Below are 23,227 nucleotides of genomic sequence, written 5' to 3' on the forward strand. Positions count from 1 at the left end.
ATGTATTTATGACGACTTCAGCATGGATTGAATGCTATTATGAAGCACATTGAGGAAAATGGATTGACTCACCTAACGCAAAGGGAGTTAAAATATATTCTTTTATTACATTTCTGACAGTAAAAATGTTGTTTTTATAAATTACTTTTTTTGATTAGACACTCTAGATGATCGTTTACTCCACTTTCTCTCTCTCTATGGTGGGTGGTGGTGTCCAAGAGGTATTGAGATTGTACACAAAGTAGAAACTTGCAATTGTTGTTTTAGTCTATAGTCGGTAGTAAGAGTATCAAGAATGATTGGATTGGAGAAACAGAAGATCTTACGGAATCAAGTTAAACTGGAAAAATGTTTAGTATTAGATGATGACTTTTTGGAATTATCTCTTCACCGGAAAATATTTTCTCTAGAAATACTTAACAGTATAATGGGAACTGATTCCCCATCTTTGGATTATTGTAGGAAGCTTATGCCTTGTGAATCAAATGCATTTACTAAATTTATTGATATATTAATTGAAACAAAGCAAAATGACATTGTGATTCTGCTTTTAACCACTACCTAGAAATTCATTCTTTAAAATAGTAGGAAATAAGTTTTTGTGACGATGCTCGATGACTCCTCCTCCTAGAAGAAAATGTAATTTTTTTATTGATTTTGAGTTTCTTTTTGGCAGTGAGACGGACAACATCGAAAAAATGTTCTACAGATGTTCACTATGTTTATATACATTGGGCAGCTGGTCATCGTGTGAGAACTGTACTACAGTTGATGACTATAATTAAAAGTGTAGATTATACAATCCGTGTAAATTACATAAAGGATATGCTGCACAAATTAAGGACCGTAACACTTGTCTTGAAGAGACTTGTGACTCTCATCTAAATGGGTATCTATGCTCCAATTGTTATTATGATAAGTGTGACCAGTGGGAAAATACTTACCCTGGTATGATTGGAAAAAACCCTAAACGTGACTTCAGCTTATTTCTACGGGATTGGTATCGTCGTGGTTTTAAATTGTATTGGGAAGAAGAATTTGGAGCACGTTTCAATTGTAAAAACATGAATAGGGTATGGTTCCTGCGTCATCGTTGTGAGGACAATGCTACTAATGATTAGAACCCTAGCGATTTTTATTTGGCTTTGACAGAAAGTGATTCTTCATATGAGAATATTGTGCGAGACATTACTTCAAATAATCAGATAGAAACAGATGAATTTTTCAATATGAATCGTAATAGTATCATTGACTTCACAAGGAGATTTAATAAAAATGAAGTTACAATATATTTTGGAAAATGTGACCCTGACTGTGCACGCCAGGATCAGTACAAGTTAAATCCATATGATCTGCCACCACTAATCGTCTATGATGACAATCTAAATGACTATGAAGAAGAAGAAGAAATTTAAACAAATGAAGACAAAAGACTTTTTATAGTGCATATATATTTGATTAATAAACAAATTCACATACATTTTTAAAACCCTTTATTCTTAGGGCACTGAAATCAATGTTATACAGGTCTGAAAGGGTATTTTCTACTAGAAAGTCATTCAAACGAAGAGTGTGCACATATATATTAAGACATTCACTGACAGTATAGGCGCAGCATCGAAAAATGAAATAAAGTAATATATGAAAACCGCAGTTTTGGTCGATAAATCTTCCGTTCGCTTCCAAATTGAAATAAATATCATCTATGATCTTTTAAGAAAGTTTTTGATTTGAGGTTTTTACAATATTTGTGGTGCGGCTTAAGGATAAACAAATTCTGTATTTTTTACCATTTGAAAATTGCATAGCCAATGACCCGTCTTAATAGTCGATGGACTACTATTAACAATGATAATGGTATTGTTAGCAGTATGAATATATTCACAGAAATCTGAGGGTATGCAATTGGATTTGTATTTGGACATAAAAGGATCCATGTTAAATACATCGATTATTTGATTGGTGTTCGTGGTGCTAAATCTAAAAGAACACTACCGTCAGGGGTAATTTCCCAATAGGTTTCAAATTGATTGAGTGATATTAATGTTACACTCTCTGTCAATGGTTTGTCAAAGGTACAATCTAAACGTACAGTACCCATTCGGACAATACTCATATCTTGAGTACCAGACAAGTCCAAAACAATGATACCATGACTTTTTGCGAACATTGAATCGGTAATACCATTTTCATATAGTTGAGAATCTCGATCTAGGGATTGCATTGTCAACTCATATAGGGTCCTATAGGATTTATCAAAGGATAAATAGTAGAGGTGAATTTCATTTATTTTACATACAAGAGAGGAAAGTCCAATAGTTCAAATTCATATGGAGAACTTGTCCACGATCCTATGTCACTGGCACTTTTTACAAGGGCCAAAGCAAGTTTCGAAGGAATTTCAACATAGATAAATGAAGAATCAGCGTAGGTACTTGAACCAGGGGCAATATGACTTTGATTGGCAATTGTGTGAGGAAAGAGCATTTTGATATTATTTCCAGAAGCTCTTAGTTTTTCAATTGCCAACGCAAAAGAACTCATGACTTGTTTTTTCCGCGCATGAAATATTGCCGAGATGAGATTGATATTGGCATCGGGTGCTGCATCAAGTGTTTTTCTCAAGATGAAATTGGACGGAGCGAGTTGTAACTTTATATCAATTTTAACATTGGGGGGCATCCATTGGGATATATTAAATATTTCATGATTGAGTCTACCAACTAAATAATATTCCTTGCTCACTGCCCAAGTGAGTTCACCGTCAGTATCAACATTTAATCTATAGTCATAGCCCATTGGCAAACTCTCAATTTCTTATAGGTCATTGGAGTCATCAACATAAATTGCATGTAACTAGCATAGTTTGATAGATTGTTGCTAGTTCTCACCAATGTTCCATTTATGTAGACACATATTTGTTTAAATAAATTGTGTAGTATACCATTTTCATAGGATAGTCCAACGACGTTGGAGGGTGGTGAATTGTCAGTCTTTTTCTTTACCACAGCTTTTAAATCAATAAATGTGGATGATAAATCTATGAAGTAGTCTTCATTGGAATAAATTTGAAACTGTATGTTTTCAGAGAGGGGTTGCTGTGGATAGAATTGTTCATAGTAGCTGTGTTTTACACTGACATCCACACTTTCTGCATTGAAAAGATTTAGAGATGTGGTGACAGTGGGATGAGATTCCTTGTGGGGTAGATATGCCCTCTAGGAAAAGAAATCCCTTTTGGATCTAACAATTTTTCTTCTTGGTTTCTTCTTATTCTTATTTTTCTTTGACAAGAGTGATGATGATGTCTTTCGCTTCTGACCTGAGTAGAGACTGATGAGTGATGAGATGTTTCTCCTCCTTTTAAAACCTTTTCCAGTTTGTTTCAATCGCTCGCAAAGGGATCGTGCGATGGACCTGAGATTTTTTAAACACTTTCTTTAAAATCTTTACCATCCCTCCAATCGTGTAGCGTAGAGGATGCAAAATCTGCAGCAACCGGCACAATATATTTTTAGCAAGCGGTATTGCAGAGCGAAACAGCTTAGCAAACCAACTGCCAAGACCGTAGCCCGACATTGAAGAACGGCCTTTATAATAGTCTATTCCATGACCCTATTGTCGTGGTTGGAGAGCAGTAAAATATCAATCAATATCAGGACACACAAATATATATTTTCTATTAGCCATTTTGTTGTTGCTGAATGGGTCGAAAATGACATGTAATCACAGCCAAACCTTTTGTTATTTCTAGAGGATGACCTAATTCACTTCTTAGTGTTAACTGACAGTTCCAAATACGAAGTGTTTACAGGAACATACTGAAAATGCTTTATAGTATAGTGATGAACATGTTCATGGGTTGTTTTTCGTTCAAGAACACGTAGGAGGGGGACATTTGAATTACCAACTCTCGATTTTTCCACAAAGGACGCATTGAGAAATATGCAAGAGTTTGAGGCGAGACCAGGTGGATAATCAGCAAAAATAATTTGATCCGTCCCACTGACAGTGCTTGCGTTTTTCCCATTGATCATATTCTGTTTAAAGCCAAGAACATCTCTCAGATTATTATTGAGACGAATCATTTCAGTGTCAACAGGTGAGGTAATGTAAATCCTATCGTGTTCCTTTGAATATTTAAAATGGAATTTACCATTCCTACGATATGAGATTTTCTGTTGATTGTACGACAAAAGTCAGTCATAGTACCATATTCTTTATATCTTAACTTGACATGAGGACATTTACAAGGTTTAATTGCTTCTATATAGTCGTATTCAAAAAAGAGTAAACAATCAAGTAGTCTAGCTTTTATCTCATACTTGTGTGTGTGTGTGTGTGAGTGTCAGAGTGAGAATGTGAGTGAGTTATTGCGACGGAGAGTGTGAGAGTGTGTGTGAGAGTGTGTGTGTGTGTGTGTGTGAGAGAGATTGAGTGAGAGAGTGACTGAGAGTGTGACAGAGAGAGTGTGTGTGTGTGTGTGTGTGTGTGTGTGTTTGTGAGAGTGTGTGTAAGTGTGTGTGTGTATGCGTGTGAGAGAGTGTGTGTGTGTGTGCGCGTGCGAGTGTGTAAGTGTTTTTGAGAGAGTGTGAGAGTGTGAGAGAGTGTGTGGTTGAGTGTGAGTGTGTGGCACTGGGAGTAGGTGTGTGTGTGTGTGTGATAGTGTGTGAGAGTGTGAATTAGTAGGTGTGGAAGTGTGTGTCTGTGTGTGTGTCTCTCTGTTTGTGTTTGTGTGTGTGTGTGTTTGTGTGTGTGTGTGTGTGTGTGTGTGTGTGTGTGTGTGTGTGTGTGTGTGTGAGTGTGTGTGTGTGTTAGTCGTAATTTTTTCTTTTGGAAAACAATATTTGCAGTGAAACTTTTTTTTAAACTTTTGGAACTCGTCATCTTTTTTTTATTCTAACCATTCTTGTTCTATTTTTCTTTCATCTGCACAGACAATGAGGGAGCATAAATGTGTTTTACAATTATATTTTTAAATTCTAGGCCACTGCAGATTCAACCAAAAAAGAGCAAGGATTTGGGCAGGTGTTAGACCCATCAGAATAGCGATGTCTGGGTGGGGGATGGATGATGACCTGTTCAATTATACATTCTCGCGCGTGAACACGACAGTTCCATCTACCATCGTAACCCAGGAAGTTCAAAGAACAATTTGTCATACAGCTGTTGTGGGAGAGGATATGGGAGTGGAGTCTCCAGGACACGTAAACAGAGACGTCATGGACATACTTTTGATGTTAATTTGAACCATCCCAAGTCCTTGAGAACCAGAACAATCATCGCCAGAAGATGTTTGAAAAGGTGCGTCATTAAGTACCTCCCCCCCCCCCCAGATTTTCAGTTTACAAGTCAAAAACGAACACCCTAATTGAAATTGTTGAATCTAGCGTTTCCTGGACATTTCTGACGATGATTTTGATATTAGTGAATTGAGTCCTGTGCAAGGTGGTGCAGGACTTGAAATACCGTCACGTCCCCGGAACTACATGACTTATATTTGTTTGAATCAGCCCTAGGACACATACAAACACACAGGGTAGTTTGCAATCCTCCCGAGGATAACCTAGTTGACAGGAATGTTATTTTAACGGACCCTGTCAATGTTCCCCATACTTATATAGACCGAATTCAAGCACTTATTGAGACGCAGATTCAGAACTGAGGCGGTTAGGGAGGTATTAAGGCACCAGTTAACTAAAAAGTTTACTTACAAAAAGGGACGTCAGGAGATATTTTTATTGTCATTTTTCAACCGGCAATCAAACTTTTTACCCTGGCTTAAACGAATATGAGGGTAACTTTTTTAATTGGGTTACTAAATTAGTATCCACTTTGGACACATTTAATAAGAAGGGAAGCGGGCCCACAATTTTAAACATTGACTATTTGGATCTGAATCTCAATAGATTGAAAAAATTATTTTAAGAGGGAGAGGTGACCAACCAATAAAATGCCACCTGGATTTGTCAGCTACAGGGCGGGGGGTTTCAGGGCTTTAAATTTGACACGGGTTTGCAACGTTTTAAATATTCACTATTGGCGGCAACTCACGTTATAAAATTGATTCAACAATGAAAAATCTCAAGAAACTTGCACGTAATGGCTGAGAAAATTTCTCTAAAGTAAATTTTGATTGTTTAGCGGGCAAGTACCCGGTGTCCTTAAAAGAAATAACCATGTTTGAAACAGCAAATGAAAATCTTGGGTTGGGGGTGGTGGTTCTTCAATACGACACTGAATTTGTGGATAGGGGAAAGAAAACAAATAAAAAAGGGTTTTATATTCAGTCAGGACACCGTTGGGAGATAATATAAAAAGGGTTTGGATCGTCTATGAGTCCCCCAAAAATGTAAACTCATGTGGCCATTTTTTCCCCGTTACTGCAACCAGTCAACTTTTATCTCAAAGCATGAAAAAAGGGGAACGTCACTATTGTCCCATTTGTCTTTCCCCATTTAGAATCGAACGAAAATTCAAAGATCATGTGAAATATTGCAATCTCCATGGCAATCAAAGGATAGAAATGCCGGCAGAAGACAAAGCTACTTTACAATTTAAAATTTTCCAAAATTCCCTTTTGCAGTATGATAAAGTAGCTTTGAATTGTGAAGCGACACTATAGGAGGTATCCGATCCATCAAGTTCAAATACAGTCAAGAAAAACAAACTTGTACCGTGTTCCTATGTCCATGCCCGACGAAATTCCGATAACAAAATACAGTTGGAAAAGTTTTTGCGACTATGGATGAGGAGGGTAGCAAGGAGAATTACTAGTGTGGCTAATGAAAACAGCAAGTAAATCCATTTCGCGATTGCGTCACGTCAACTACCCCATGTCATCAGACAAGGAGCAAGGAGCAACGTGCTCTAGAAAAGAGTGACGTTATAAAAATGATTCAACAATGAAAAATCTCAACAAACTTGCACGTATTGGTTTAGAAAGTTTCCCTAAAGTAAAGTTTGATTGTTTAGAGGGCAAGTATCCGGTATCCTTAAAAGAAATAACCATATTTGAAAAAGAAAATGAAAATCTTTGGTTGGGGGTGGTTGTTCTTCAATATTACACGAAAGTTTTGACGGGGAAAAGAAACCAAATGAAAAAGGGGTTTTATATTCAGTCAGGACACCGTTGGTGGATAATGTAAAAAAATTGTGTTTAGATAGTCTATGGGCCCCCCAAAGATGTAAACTCATTTTTTCCCCGTCACTGCAATCACTCGACTGTTATACAACCGAACGAACATTCAAAGATCACATGAAATATTACTAGCTCCACGGCAATCAAAAGGTCGAAATGCCGGCAGAAGACAAAGATACTATAAAATTTTAAAATTTCCCAAAATCCCTTTTGCAGAGTTATAAAGTAGCTTAGGATTGAGAAGCGACACTATTGGAGGTATACGATCCATCAAGGCCTAATGTAGTCAAGGAACACAAACTTTTAGCGTGTTCCTATGCCCGTACCCGACGAAATTCCGATAACAAAATACAGTTGGAAGAGTTTAAACGACTATGGATGAGGAGGGTAGCAAGGAGAATTACTAGTGCGACTAATAAAACAGCTAGTAAATCCATTTCGCCTCTGCGTCACGTCAACTACCCCACGTTATCAGATAAGGAGCAAGGAGCAACGTGCTCTAGAAAAGGGGACAATTTGTTGGGTTCGTGGGGGTGCTCTTGCCGCGAAAGTTGCTGTACAAGACCACGACCACCATATTGATCCCAATTCAAAGGGGTAAAGTAACTTTCGGGAAAAATAATACATGTAATGTAAAAATTCAACAGCAGCTCTTTCTTCCGGTTTGGAGCATCTTTTTTAAAATAAAGGCCAAATTATTTTGGCACAACCTGCTTTGTAAGACTACCATCAAGAGCCATTGGAAAGAATTCTTTGGAATAGAATCCTTTTTATAATAAAACTTGTTTAATCCTTTTTTCTTTAATAATAAAACTTGTTTTATTTTATTTAATTTTAGGAAGGATTTAATTTGTTTCGTGCAGTGCCTCTCATGACAGAGTCACATTTCTCAGCCTCATTGAGAATTGAACAGTTCAAATTCTAATATGGAGACTTTTTGTATTGAAATCAAATTGTGATTCAACTAAAAAAGCTTAAGCTTCGCCTGCAATGAAAATGCTCAAGAAAAAGGACAAAATACGTGTTTCAATTTACAGACCAAGTAAAATAAGAAAAAAAAACATTTGATTAACAAAAGTCCTCGCGTTTAAAATGAAATTAGTGCAAAAGATTTGAACTAATGACTACTAACCCGAATACACAGTGCTCATAAGTTTTATATGAAACACATAAAAACAAGGTGTACCCCTCATATAAAAAATTGCCCAACTAACTTAGCCTATTAAATCAAGCAAAGAATTGGGTTATTTTTTATGTAAGTAGCCCAAATAATGTAAAGTTTGTGTCTGAAATTAATGTAAACAGTTATTTAGCTTCAACAATACCATGCATATTCGACTTCAAAGTTTATTCTCAGCTCTCTTTAATCATCGGTCAACTTAAGGGAAAACTGTAGCCCTAACTTCTCTCTATCAACATCACAAATAAAAATGACTTATGGCAAGTTAGTAGCACCATAGGAGTAGCCAATAAATATTTGTCTTGGAGTATCTTTTTTTTAAATAAAGGCCAAACTATTTGACACAACCTGCTTTATAAGACTACCAGACTACTATCAAGAGCCATTGGACAAGAATTCTTTTAAATAGCAAATTAAGTAGGAAAGACTTTCCTGGAAGCTTTTTCATTTTACTCAATGTAATACAGACTACTACAAACATTTACTAAACACAAAATTGATTAATTTAGAAACTTGCATCAGTTACTTCCATATAAAAGTACGAGACACGAACGTGTGCCACTCAAATCTCGTATTAAAAATGGTGCAAAACTAAAATCTCTAACCTAGACAAAAAACGACTCAAGTCTCTTATTAAAAATGGTCCAGAACTAGAAAATTCCCAAAATCAAATTTGTTCTCAATTTGAATTTAGGAAATCTGGGACCGACTCATATCCTTTGTTATAAAGGCGGATTATAATTGGATTGCAAACATTTTCAATTTCCTTTTGTTTCTCTTCATATTCTTCTGTCTCAGCTGAGTGATTAAGATTCAACCATTTTACGGTTTCCTTGCACTTTTCTAAAATGGTGTTCCTATCAGCTTCAGGTACCTTGTGCTTGAATCCGAAACATCCCATGATAAAGTTGAGATGAAAACAATAGTATTCCAGATGTTTCTTAGGAGCAATAGACTCATATTGTTTTTCATCCTTCGTACGGTATTGTTCTGCTTCGTTAACCTAAAATAATATCATCATTACTGAGTGGATGACAATAAAACAACAGGTAATTTCGTACTGTTACGGGAGTTCAAATATCGAGCTTTGAACCAAACAATCCATTGCCGAGTAACGTCTTGCGGATCCCGCGAATGAATGGGTTCAACGTTTCAAATCTAGCTTTCCTTAAATTAATTTAAAACAATTTTTTCCACAAAATAAGTTTTTCAAAGGAAAGTAAAGAACTCCATTAGACCAAAAATGAGCAAAAATAAAATTAAATAATCTACCAAGCATGAAACTACCACAGATCAGCATCGATAAATAGATGAGATCCAAAAGGAACAGAAATTACTATAAATAACCGAGTCAAACTCAAAACGAGCAGAAATTAACATGAGCACAACTCAAAATCCCCATGCCTTCCCAAGGTCAGAACATAATTTGCACTTTATTGAAAAAAATATAAATGCTTTTACTTTTATAACTTTAATAAATCAAATACTATTAACATTTCGATTAATAGCTATCAGTATATGTATATTAAACTGACAATGCACATTAATTTGTATTTTGTCAGTAAAGTGCAAATTATGTTCTGGCTTTGGGAAGGCAAAGGGGTTTTGAGCATGAGCCCTACTCATGTTGATTTCTGCTCGTTTTGAGTTTGACTCGGTTAATTCGTTTTGGATTTCATCTATTTATCGACACTGATTTGTGGTATTTTCATGCTTGGTAGATTATTTGACTTTATTTTTGCTCATTTTTGGTTTAATGGAGTTCTTTACTTTTCTTTGAAAAAGGGCAGAAGTAGCCCCGAAAGTTTGAAAATAATACCCTCAGTCGTTCTTGGGAAACTGCTGAGATGCCTTATTGAGAATTAGCATTAATACAGTGCATTTTGATTTAATCTTAAGGCAACACTTAGTTTTTAAACGTAATGAGCAAATGGGAGGATGGGCGTGGGAGGGGGATTAGTTGCCCTCCAATCACTTTAAACTATTAAAAAGGGCACTAGCCCTTTCTATTTTCAATCGAATGAACCTTTATCGAAGTTCCTACGACAACTTCTTCGATACGAAGTGCCCTGGTGTAAAAAAAAAAAAAAAAAATTAATAATAAGTTATGCCCACATCGATCTTTACTATAATAATGTCAAGCCTTCCAATCACTTTCGACTATTAAAAAGGGCACTAACCCTTTCAGTTTCCAATCTAATGAGCCCTTTTTAGTTTCCACGTCAACGCTTTCTATAAACACCTCATATGCCCCCAGGGCATAAATTACAATCCTTGCCCTGAGGGCTGTGAGGGGTTTGTCATCCTGAAAAGACCTAATTTTCAGAACTTTCAAATACGTAGAACAAAATGGTTATCTCAAAATTTTGATTGGATGGGTTTGGGAAAGCGGTGGGCGTGAGAGGGGGTTTAGTTGCCCTCCAATCCCTTTCGACTATTAAAAAGGCACTAGCCCTTTCAATTTCCAACTGAATGAGCCCTTTTTGAAGTTTCTACTACAGTGCTTTCTATAGAAACCTTATATGCACCCAGGGCAAAATTTACAGCTCTTGCCCTGAGGGCTATGGGGGACTGTCATCCTCAAAGACATAATTTCCGTACCATTCAACTACGTTGAACAAAATGGTTATCTCAAAAATTTGATTGGATGCGTTTGGGGAGATGCTCGGCATGAGAGGAGGTTTAGTTGTTCTCCGATCTCGCTCAACTGATAAGAAGAGCAAAATCTCATCTAATTTTCGACCCAGCTAACCCTTTTTGAAGTTTCTACGACAACTTTTTCTATAAAAAAAAACCTTATATACCAGCAAGGCATAACTTACAACCCATGCTCTGAGGGCTGTGGCGGGAGTGTCATCCTCAAAAACACATCTCAAAATTTTCATTGGACGTGTTTGCGGAAATGGTGGGTGTGAGAGGCGTGTTAGTTATCCTCCAATCCCTTTCGACTATTAAAAAGGGCACAAGCCCTTCTAATTTCAAATCAACTGAGCCCTTTTTGGAGTTTCTGCAACATCGCTATCTATAAAATCCTTATATGCCCCCAGGTCATAACTTACAACCCTTGCCTTGAGGGCTCTGAGGAGATTATCATCCTCAAAGTCCAAATTTCTAAAACTTTTAACTACGTTGAACAAAATAGCTATCTAAAAATTGTCATTGGATGTGTTTGGGGAAAAGTTCGGCGTGAGAGGAGGGTTAATTGTCCTCCAATCACTTTCGACTATTAAAAAGGGCACTAACCCATTGAATTTCCAATCGAATGATCCGTTTTTCAAATTTCTACGACAAACCTTTCAATAAAAACCTTATATGCCCAGGGCATAAATTACAACCCTTACCCTAAGGGTTGTGGGGGGAGTGTCATCCTAGAAGATATAATTTCCTGAACTTTCAACTACTTTGAACAAAATGGCTATCTCAAAATTTTGATTGGATATGTCTGGATCAATGGTGGTCGTGGAAGGGCTGTTAGTTGCCTTCCAATCACTTTCGACTATTAAAAAGGGCACTAGCCGTTTCAATTTCCAATAAAATGAGCCCTTTTTGAACTATCTACGACAACACTTTCTATAAAAAACTTTATATACCCCCAGGGCATAACTGACAACCCTTGCCCTGAGGGCTATGGGAGGGTGGTTATCCTCAAAGACGTAATTTCCAGAACTGTCAACTACGTTGAACAAAATGGCTATCTCAAAATTTTGATTGGATGTGTTTGGGGAAAAGGTGGGCGTGAGAGGGGGGTTAGTAGCCCTCCAATCACTTTCGACTATTAAAAAGGGCACTAGCCCTTTGAATTTCCAATCGAATGAGCCCTTTTTGAAGTTTCTACGACAAAGCTTTCTATAAAAACCTTATATGCCCCCAGGGCATAACTTACAACCCTTGCCCTGAGATCTGTGGGGGGGGGGGGAATGTCCTCCTCAAGACATAATTTCTATCTGGAAATCAACTACGCTGAACAAAATGGCCATCTCAACATTTTGATTGGATGCTTTTGGGGAAATGGTTGGCGTGGAAGGGATGTTAGTTGCGTTCCAATCACTTCCGACCATTAAAAAAGGCACTAGCCATTCTAATTTCCAATCGAATGAGCTTTTTTCGAAGTTTCTACGACACCTCCTTCGATTCGAAGCGCCCTAGTATGGAAAAAAAATAATTCGATACGAAGTCCCCCCCAAAAACGTTTTGGGGAATGGTGGCCGTGAGAGGGGGGTTAGTTGCCTTCCAATTAATTTCAACTATTAAAAAGGGCACTAGCCCTTTGAATTTCCAATCGAATGAGCCTTTTTTCAAGTTTTTACGACAACAATTTCTATAAAAACCTTATATGCCCCCACGGCATAACTTACAACCCTTGACCTGAAGACTGTAGGGGAGTCTGTTCAGCTCAAAGATATATTTTCCGGACATTTCAACTGCGTTGAACAAAATTGCTATCCCAAAATTTTGGCTGGATGTGTTTGGGGAAACGGTGGGCGTGGAAGGGGTGTTAGTTGCCCTCCAATCACTTTCGAATATTAAAAAGGACACTATCCATTTCAATTTCCAATCGAACGAGCCCTTTTTGAAGTTTCTACGCCAACGTTTTCTATAAAAAAAAAAAAACTTATATGCCCCCAGGGCATATTTTACAACCCTTGCCCTGAGGGCTTTAGGGAGGGTTGTCATCCTCAAAGACCTAGTTTCCAGAAATTCCAACTACGCGAACAAAATGGCTATCTCAAATTGTTGATTGGATGTGTTTGGGGAAAAGGTGGGCGTGAGAGGGGGTTAGTTGTCCTCCAATCACTTTTGAATATTAAAAAGGGCACTAGCCCTTTGAATTTCCAATCAAATGAGTCTTTTTTGAAGTTTATACGACAATGATTTCTATAAAAATCTTATATGCCCCCAGGTCATAACTCACAACCCTTGCCCTGAGGGCTGTGGGGGCCTCAAAAACATAATTTCTATCCGGAAATCATTTACGCTGAACAAAATGGCTATCTCAGAATTTTGATTGGAAATGTTCGGGGAGTGGTGGGCATGGAAGGAGTGTTAGTTGCCTTCCAATCACTTTCGACATTTAAAAAGGGCACTAGCCATTCGAAGCCCTTTTCGAAGTTTCCACGACAATTCCTTCGATACGAAGCGTCCTGGTATGGAAAAAAAAAATAATACATTGTGCCAACATCGTTCTTTACTTAGGCAGCGCGATTGCAGTGCCTATGAAACCACATATTTATTATAAATAAAGCTATTACTTTTGAGCTCTCTGATAATAGATAACGAAATATGCATGCAGAGCTGCTTAGTTAACCCTTTTATTTTGATTAATTATATACTGAGAAAATGATAACAATTGCTTAGCCCTGTTTGAGTTTTGTCGATATATTTTCATTAAATAGAGCTGCTAATGAAAGCTTTTTTTGCAACAGTTAAACTTTGGGTTTAGAATATTGTTGTGAACACGGTGTTGATAGAATATGATATGCCTTGATCATGCTTCGGATTTGTTTTGATCACAGGCAGCTAAATAGCACTGCCTAAGTTAAGAGCGATGTGGGCACAATGCATCATATTTTTTTAGACCAGGTCACTTAGTATAGAAGGAGTTCTCGCAGAAACTTTGAAAGGGGCTCATCCGAACGGGATGAGCCCCTTATTAATAGTCAAAAGTGATTAGATGGCAACCCCCCCCCCCCCCCCAATGCCCATCATTTCCTAAAGACAACCAATCAAAATTTTGAAATAGCCATTTTGTTCATCGTAGTTGAAAGGTCCAGTTAATATATCTTGGAAGATAACAGTCCCCTCAGAGCCTTCAGAGCAAGAGTTTTAAGTTATGCCCTTGGGGCATATAAGGTTCTTACGGTCACATAATGAGTGGTCACATAAACTTCGGAGGGGGCTCAGTGGATTAGACAATCAGAAGATCTAGTGCCCTTTTTAAGAGTCAAAGTGATCGGAGGGCAGCCACCTCAAAAGTCGTATTTTTTCCCAGATACATGTGATAGAAAATTTGGGCTAGAAATTTGTTCAAAAACAGTGCAAAGGTCCCATAACAATGCCTTTGAGGTTGACACAACCTACCAGAGTCTGGGGACAAGGGTTGTAAATTATGCCCCGGGGTTATAAAGTTTTTTCTTATAGAATGGGTGGTCGTGTGAACTTTAGGAGATGCTTATTTGATTTGAACTTTAAAGTTCTAGTTCATTTTAAGAGTCAAAAGTGATGGAGGGCAACTACCCCCTCTTCTTTCTCCCTGACACCCCCTTTTCCCCAAACACATCCAATCAAAACTGTGAGATAGTCATTTTGTTCACAATAACCCTCCAGAACTCAGGGGAAAAGGTAGTAAGTTATGCAAAGGGGCATATAAGGTTGTTATGAAGCAGGTGATCGTATAAGCTTCGGATCAGATTGGGCTCCTTTGATTGGAACTCGGAAGATCTCGTGCCCTTTTTAAGAGTCAAAAGTCAATTGAGGGCAACCAGTTCTTCTCCCACAAGCCTACCATTACCCAAAACACATCCGATCAAAATTTTACGAGAGCTATTTTGTTCAGCATTGTTGAAAGATCCAGTAATTATATCTTTTGGGATGTCAACCTACCTACAGTCCTCAGGGCAAGGGCTGTAAGCTAGGCAATCAGTTCATTATTTACATGTAGTATATATTATTCAGAATGTTGTGCATGTTTGACCTGAACTTTCCAAAAAGACGAAGGGTATTCAGGCATTTCAGAGAATCTTGAGGGGAATGTTAAACTAAATCAAAACACATAAAATGTATACGGATCGTCAAAACGGCGTAGCTCATGAATGACTGGGTATACTTATTTGAAACTTTCAGGAAATGATAAAGGAGACAATCAAAAATTGAAAATGTGTATACTACCACTACTACTACAACTACCCCCAGTAGTACTGCTAGCACTACTACTACTACTACTACCACACTAATCCGTTTAAAATGTTGAGGGGAATGTTGAACTAAATCAAAAGACGCTATGTGCATAGACATTCACAATAATTGTATCCCAAGAATTTATTTGGGTGTTAAGTTGAAACTTTCACAGAATGCTAAAAGAGGAAAATCATTTAACCAAAAGGTAATATGTGCACGTTACTACTAACACTTTTATCACTTCTATATTTACTACTACCACAGCTACTTTAACTACTACTTCTATTGCAACTACTTGTAAAGACAATGCGTTAATACTATCACAATTACTATTTAAACTACAACTAATAGTGCAAATACTACTATGACTATTATTACAACTATGCCTACAGGGCATGAGGGTTAAATTTTCTAGGAATTTGGAGGAGGGGGGAGGTGAACTTAATCACAATACATCGTACGCATGCATGTTGTCAAAAGGGCGTAACAAGCATAACTTAGGAACAGTTTGATGTGTGAAGTTGAAACTAATAGGGCTTGTTGTGGGGGATGTCTAACTATACCAAAAGAATTGCACTTTGCTAGAAAAAAAAATTACTGTGTATTGTCAGTTTATTACACATGTACTGATATGTATTCCTTAAAGTTTCAATAATGTTTATTTACTAAAACCCAAAAAGTAAAACATTTAAAATATATTTGGTTTTTAGTAAAGCGCAAATTATGTTGTGGTCTTGAGAAGATATGGGGCTTGTCAGCCTTACTCATGTTAGTTTTTGCTCGTTTTGAGCTTGACTCAGTTATTTATTGTATTTTCTTTCGTTTTGGGTTTAATTTTTTATTGATGGTGATTTGTGGTAGTTTTACTCTTGGAAGATATTTGACAAAATTTCTGCTCATTTTTGGTTTAATGGAACTCTTTATTTTTCTTTGAAAAATTTGCTTTGTGGAAAAAGTTTTTTAAATTAACGTAAATAAAAACTCAATTGAAGTCGGTGTGAACGACTGAGTTACATTACCAATGAAAACAAAATTTAGCTTACTAGTATCTTATTGAGTGAGTTTTGAGTATTTTTGTTATTAGTTTGTAAACCTGAAACTCAGGATGGGTAAATTAAGTAAGTAGCTAAAGATACTTTATGATTGGACACCCTACCCCTCAGATCCTTGTTATTGACTTCAAGCATTAGACCTCAAAATTCAACTATTAATATCTAAATACTTAACCTAATACAATTAGGGCATTATACCTACCACTTGCCATGGAAAGAAAACTAAATTACGGCATAAGTAACTGGATAATCATTTTTTTTTTCATTTAATTGTTTCTATTTTCCGGAGACTCCGAAACTAATCTACATTTGTAAACAAGAACTTAAACATCATGTCCAAATAAATAATTAGAATATGTACAAAATTAAATAGCGAGGGCGTATATGTTCTTTAGCAGTTCAAAAACCTTTCAAAGAATAGGAAGAAAAATCTGGATAAGACACTGGAAGTTAAACACAAAGTCTCCAATCAAAACACTGAAAACCATGGTAATGACAGTGGTCAAATACGGCTCTGAAATTTGAGCGCATCAAAAGGTTGAGGGAGATATACCACATATTTTCAAAGGAACTGTCTAAGGAAAAGTTTAGATACCAGTAACAGATAGTATGTCAAGCAATATGCTGAATGGAAAAAAGGGGTTTGATCCCATTCTCTAAGGCTATAATGAAAGAAAGGTTATGATGGTTAGACCAAGGTTTACGGATAATAGGGTGCCAAAAAAAAATGGCTGGATTACGTGTTGGTAATCCAGCCAGGGAAAAACGAAGAGAGGGTCGTAAGAAAGCATCAAAGGGGAAGTTGAACTTAAAGTCAGGGAGTAAAAACTGGGGCTTGAAACGAACTGGGGTGGAGTAGAAGTGTGCAGAGCTATCTTCGAACTAGGTGAACTGACACTGCATCGTTCGCCACATGGAATATTCATATAACCAAATGTTTTTTTTATAAGGGTTGCTTTTAAATAAGGGTTGTACCCTTACTTCTGAAACTTTTTTACAGGGTAAGATTGAACTGATTGACTATTTACTTCACTGAAAAGAAAGAAAATGGAGTTCTCACCATGCGCTCGATTTCTTCTTTGGAGGAATAGCATCCACCGCTAGTAATAGTTATCTCCTTTTGCCAGTTGTATCTTCGGCCAGTTGATTTTTCCACGGCTGACACATTCAAGATTCCATTGAAATCAATATGAAATTTGAGCTTGAGATGGGGTACACCACGTGGGGCAGGAGGAATACCGGTGATTTTAATATTTCCTAAGAAATTATTTTGCTCGAATTCATTTTTCTCACCCTCGCAAACCTGTAATAAAAATATTGAAATTAAAAATACTAAACACCAAAACAGTCCTGGAAGAAGAGGACTCACTCGAACACATACCAGAAGTTCTATGGTCATTTAAAGGTACTAAAAAGATTGTTCCGCCGATGGTTTCTGCCATTTTATGGCATCAAAGTACAGTTTGATCCCTTGAAGGACCAAGTTATCCTCGATAATAAATTCTGAGATAGCCAATCGATTCAAAAGTGTCAGAAAACTACATATTGAGCTCTCAGTTGCGGAAGAAGTAATGCCCCACAGTTGCGCAAACGTTGCAGAGAAGTCAATTAGTCCGTACAAGCAAAGGTACTTCAGACTGGAAAACCTTCTTATGTTCGCCAAATAGACAAAATCTAATACTTTTTTGTGAAGGGGGCTTGATGCACCTTCAAAAAAATCTTTCTTCCTTATTTGGAAAAAGGAGCTCTTTCAATAGTAAATTTACTTGGTTCTATCTCAAGAGTTTGAATCATTACTATTTAAATTAAATTCTAAAAAAAAAAAACTTAAAATAATTCAGACTAGAAAACCTTCAGACGTGCGCCTAGTGAATACGTTCTCAATCGCAAGTGGGGAACAATGGTTGTTGACAGAGACATCACCTATAGGGGAGTGGTTATCCCCTCTCCTAATGTTTTATTTCACTTAGACAAAAAATCCGAGTCAGTAAAATAAAGGGGAAAAGTGCCACTATTTTAAGGGGGAGCGGCATTTGTAAACAACAAGCTTACTATTCTAATTTGAAGATAGGTGGCTTTGAAAATGAACCAGTTTTAAAAGAGGCAACGTTTAGGCAGGTAACTTAATGAGCACAGTGTTTCTATGTCTTTTTACCAAAATAGTTTATGAAGTCGCTGATGGTGTCTTAGGGAAGAAAATCAGAAACGCAGCTAGGAATACCAGTAAAAATGCTTGAACAAACAGTTCGTGGTAACGAACTGAAAGTGAAGAGCGACACGTCTCAATAATAACCGAAACTCTAAAAAACGGAATTTTTATATCAATATATAATTATATATATAATATATATATAATATATAATAATATAATATATAATGCCATTTTTTAAAGGCAAAAATGGCACAAAGAGTTGCTATGCCACTTACTGGAGGGGGACGATCCCTCTTGGGCCCCAAATTAGTGGGATTTCCGCGGTTACTCCAACGGTTCCTTTATACTAACGTGATCGGGTGTTCTATGGCCACATTTAAAGCCAAAGTTTACCAATAAGATTTTCTAATTAACCCTTTAGTTTCGGCCTAAGCTGAAAAGTAAAATAGGTACATAGAAAAATTCTTACTATATTCACAGTTGCACGTATAAAAAGAACTACCTAAAAATGGACAAATTCTCCCCGTCCGCTAACCGCAGCACGCGGTGGGGTTACTAGGGGTGGTAAATGAGTCTTTCCAGCCAATCCCAGGGCTCCTAACATACTGGTCAATCTCCCTAACTGCGCATTTTTTCCCTCGTGGTCACTTAAGCACGTACGCAGTTAAAAGGACCCAAAATGGCGTCAAAGAAAATAATAGGACAATTAATATTTATTATTTAAGGGAGGAAAATAATGAAGGGGCTCAAAGAAATGAATCTGAGAGGGACATTTATCTGACAAAACTGGGACCAAGGGTTCCAACACCTCCCCCCTAAGATAAATGGCCCACATCCCCGTTGGATTGGCTGGAAATTCAAACACAATATCATAACACTAAACTCAAAATCATTAGACTTGTATCTTCTCTTCTACCAATGCCTGTGCTTCCTCTGCTTGGCTCTGGATCCGTCGTCCTCGACACGTCTCCATTGTAGGACCACCATGGTCTAGATCGTCTAACATGCGCATTCGGTTTTGAAAATCCAAGTCCCCAAGATTCGTATGAATTCATTGTGCACAGCAAAAATCAAAAACAACAAATTTTCTCGATCTCAAGAATTTACATTTGAGAGGAGCAGAGAATCAGTTTCTGGTACATATGATGATGCCAGCCATCGTAAAAAATTTGGCTGCACTAGCCTCTTAATTTCCATCTGTGGAAACAACCCCAAATCTCAATCAAAAAGTGAATTACCCCTTGGCATAATTTCAAATTATCTAAGGCCGAAAATGCACAGACCTGTGAAAACGATAAGGGTTTAGGAAAATGAAGTAAAAATCTGAGCGAACCATGAATAGCTTTTTTCTGGTTTCCCTCCCCTGGGATAATTAACTGAAGAATATACGTTGATGCTAATTGAAATGAACTTTGGATACATCTCCCACTGAATATAATTTGCCGAAAATAATTGTCGGTTCCCATGAAGAATAACAGCTACGAATAGGGTTGCTGGACAACGGTTTGGGTGAAGTATGAAGTGACTGGGAGAGAGTATCCCCCAAGGACTCCAGATCAGAAAGGCAAAATCTCGGTAAAGGGATCACAACTTGTCCACCAGTTGTGCATTGAGGAAAATGGCTATCTTTTGCGACTTGCCGCAGGGGATCTTCCCCAAGGGATTCCTCCCCTCATAAAGGAACAAACCCTCTTTTGAGTTGATCAAACCAATATCAGATTCCTTTCCAAACTTTTCCAATCCGCCTCGACATTCCATATTTCCCAACTTTCCCCCAACCCGTTGTAGGCCATTCATCTCTCTTTTGTATCCATCTTCTTTTATTCCCCATGGGTCTTTGACCTCTTTTTCCCCCTTATTATTTATGTTTTCAAGGCCAAGCCCATCCAACATTTTTTATTTTTCTCCCTATTATTTATTTTAGCTAGGCACAGCCCAGATAATTTTTCAAAGAAATGAATCTGAGAGGGACATTTATCTGACAAAACTGGGACCAAGGGTTCCAACACCTCCCCCCTAAGATAAATGGCCCACATCCCCGTTGGATTGGCTGGAAATTCAAACACAATATCATAACACTGAACTCAAAATCATTAGACTTGTATCTTCTCTTCTACCAATGCCTGTGCTTCCTCTGCTTGACTCTGGATCCGTCGTCCTCGACACGTCTCCATTGTAGGACTACCATGGTCTAGATCGTCTAACATGCGCATTCGGTTTTGAAAATCCAAGTCCCCAAGATTCGTATGAATTCATTGTGCACAGCAAAAATCAAAAACAACAAATTTTCTCGATCTCAAGAATTTACATTTGAGAGGACCAGAGAATCAGTTTCTGGCACATATGATGATGCCAGCCATCGTAAAAAATTGGCTGCACTAGCCGCTTAATTTCTACCTGTGGAAACAACCCCACATCTCAATCAAAGTAAATTACCCCTTGGCATAATTTCAAATTATCTAAGGCCGAAAATACACAGGCCTGTGAAAACGATAAGGGTTCAGGAAAATGAAATAAAAATCTGAGCGAACCATGAATCGCTTTTCTCTGGTTTCCCTCCCCTGGGATAATTAACTGAAGAATATACGTTGATGCTAATTGAAATGAACTTTGGATACATCTCCCACTGAATATAATTTGCCAAAAATAATTGTCGGTTCCCATGAAGAATAACAGCTATGAATAGGGTTGCTGGACAACGGTTTGGGTGAAGTATGAAGTGACTGGGAGAGAGTATCCCCCAAGGACTCCAGATCAGAAAGGCAAAATCTTGGTAAAGGGATCACAACTTGTCCGCCAGTTGTGCATTGAGGAAAAGGGCTATCTTTTGCTACTTCCCGCAGGGGATTTTCCCCAAGGGATTCCTCCCCCTCATAAAGGAACAAACCCTCTTTTGAGTTGATCAAACCAATATCAGATTCCTTTCCAAACTTTTCCAATCCGCCTCGACATTCCATATTTCCCAACTTTCCCCCAACCCGTTGTAGGCCATTCATCTCTCTTTTGTATCCATCTTCTTTTATTCCCCATGGGTCTTTGACCTCTTTTTCCCCTTATTATTTATGTTTTCAAGGCCAAGCCCATCTAACATTTTTTATTTTTCTCCCTATTATTTATTTTAGCTAGGCACAGCCCAGATAATTTTTCAAAGAAATGAATCTGAGAGGGACATTTATCTGACAAAACTGGGACCAAGGGTTCCAACACCTCCCCCCTAAGATAAATGGCCCACATCCCCGTTGGATTGGCTGGAAATTCAAACACAATATCATAACACTAAACTCAAAATCATTAGACTTGTATCTTCTCTTCTACCAATGCCTGTGCTTCCTCTGCTTGGCTCTGGATCCGTCGTCCTCGACACGTCTCCATTATAGGACCACCATGGTCTAGATCATCTAACATGCGCATTCGGTTTTGAAAATCCAAGTCCCCAAGATTCGTATGAATTCATTGTGCACAGCACAAATCAAAAACAACAAATTTTCTCGATCTCAAGAATTTACATTTGAGAGGAGCAGAGAATCAATTTCTGGCACATGTGATGATGCCAGCCATTGTGAAAAATTGGCTGCACTAGCCTCTTAATTTCCATCTGAGGAAACAACCCCGCATCTCAATCAAAAAATAATTTGCCCCTTAGCATAATTTCAAATAATCTAAGGCCGAAAATACAAAGACCAGTGAAAACGATAAGGGTTTAGGAAAATGAAGTAAAAATCTGAGCGAACCATGAATCGCTTTTTTCTGGTTTCCCTCCCCCGGGATAATCAACTGAAGAATAAACGTTGATGCTAATTGAAATGAAATTTGGATACATCTCCCACTGAATATAATTTGCCAAAAATAATTGTCGGTTCCCATGAAGAATAACAGCTACGAATAGGGTTGCTGGACAACGGTTTGGGTGAAGTATGAAGTGACTGGGAGAGAGTATCCCCCAAGGACTCCAGATCAGAAAGGCAAGATCTTGGTAAAGGGATCACAACTTGTCCCCCAGTTGTGCATTTAGGAAAAGGACTATCTTTCGCGACTTCCCGCAGGGGATTTTCCCCAAGGGATTCCTCCCCCTCATAAAGGAACAAACCCTCTTTTGAGTTGATCAAACCAATATCAGATTCCTTTCCAAACTTTTCCAATCCGCCTCGACATTCCATATTTCCCAACTTTCCCCCAACCCGTTGTAGGCCATTCATCTCTCTTTTGTATCCATCTTCTTTTATTCCCCATGGGTCTTTGACCTCTTTTTCCCCCTTAATATTTATGTTTTCAAGGCCAAGCCCATCTAACATTTTTTATTTTTCTCCCTATTGTTTATTTTAGCTAGGCACGGCCCAGTTAATTTTTTATTTTTTGCCACTGCAGGCTGAATCTCCCAATTTTGTCTCTTCTTTTCATTCCTCTTTTCGTCTCTACTTTACTCAATTTTGTCATTCGCGCAAAATAATAAATTACCGTTATATCTAATTTGGACTCCAGTGTCCACTATCTTTGACTGTATTACTTCATTGTAGCTCCGTTTAATATCTCTTTTCTCTCTTCTAGTCTTCTTTATTTTTACCGCCGAAATAAATAGTTCGTCATCAAATGGGAATTGAATTCCGACATTTGGTTTTTCACATTCTACTAATAGAGATGCCTCATGAGCCACAGGGCGACACCCCTGCTGCCACCTACAACTTTTTCTTACATAGTTTATGTCTGTTTGTTGTCAGTGAGAATGAAAAAACAGGAATTTTGTCACATTTATGGATGTTTCTTGGACGGTTATGTGTGTTGGTCAATTTATTTGATGTTTTTCATGGATG

The 23,227-nt window shown here is 37.7% G+C and overlaps 1 protein-coding gene across 1 annotated transcript in view; it reads right to left on the bottom strand.

Annotated features, from left to right (window-relative positions):
- Nucleotides 1–8,499: 8,499 nt before the first annotated feature.
- Nucleotides 8,500–23,227, bottom strand: part of LOC148954835 (heat shock 70 kDa protein cognate 4-like) — a 65,475-nt gene continuing 50,747 nt past the window's right edge. The window contains exons 4-5 of the mRNA XM_089105309.1: nucleotides 17,328–17,617; nucleotides 8,500–9,324 (exon numbers count right to left, since the gene is read on the bottom strand). Of these exons, the coding sequence (XP_088961435.1) occupies nucleotides 9,001–9,324; nucleotides 17,328–17,617 (614 nt within the window). The 3' untranslated portion in view covers nucleotides 8,500–9,000. The remainder of the gene's footprint in view (nucleotides 9,325–17,327; nucleotides 17,618–23,227) is intronic.

This window comes from Artemia sp. Qi Xiang Cuo, chromosome 2 (genome assembly GCF_049724085.1).
Source record: "Artemia sp. Qi Xiang Cuo chromosome 2, ASM4972408v1, whole genome shotgun sequence".
Lineage (NCBI taxonomy): Eukaryota > Metazoa > Arthropoda > Branchiopoda > Anostraca > Artemiidae > Artemia > Artemia sp. Qi Xiang Cuo.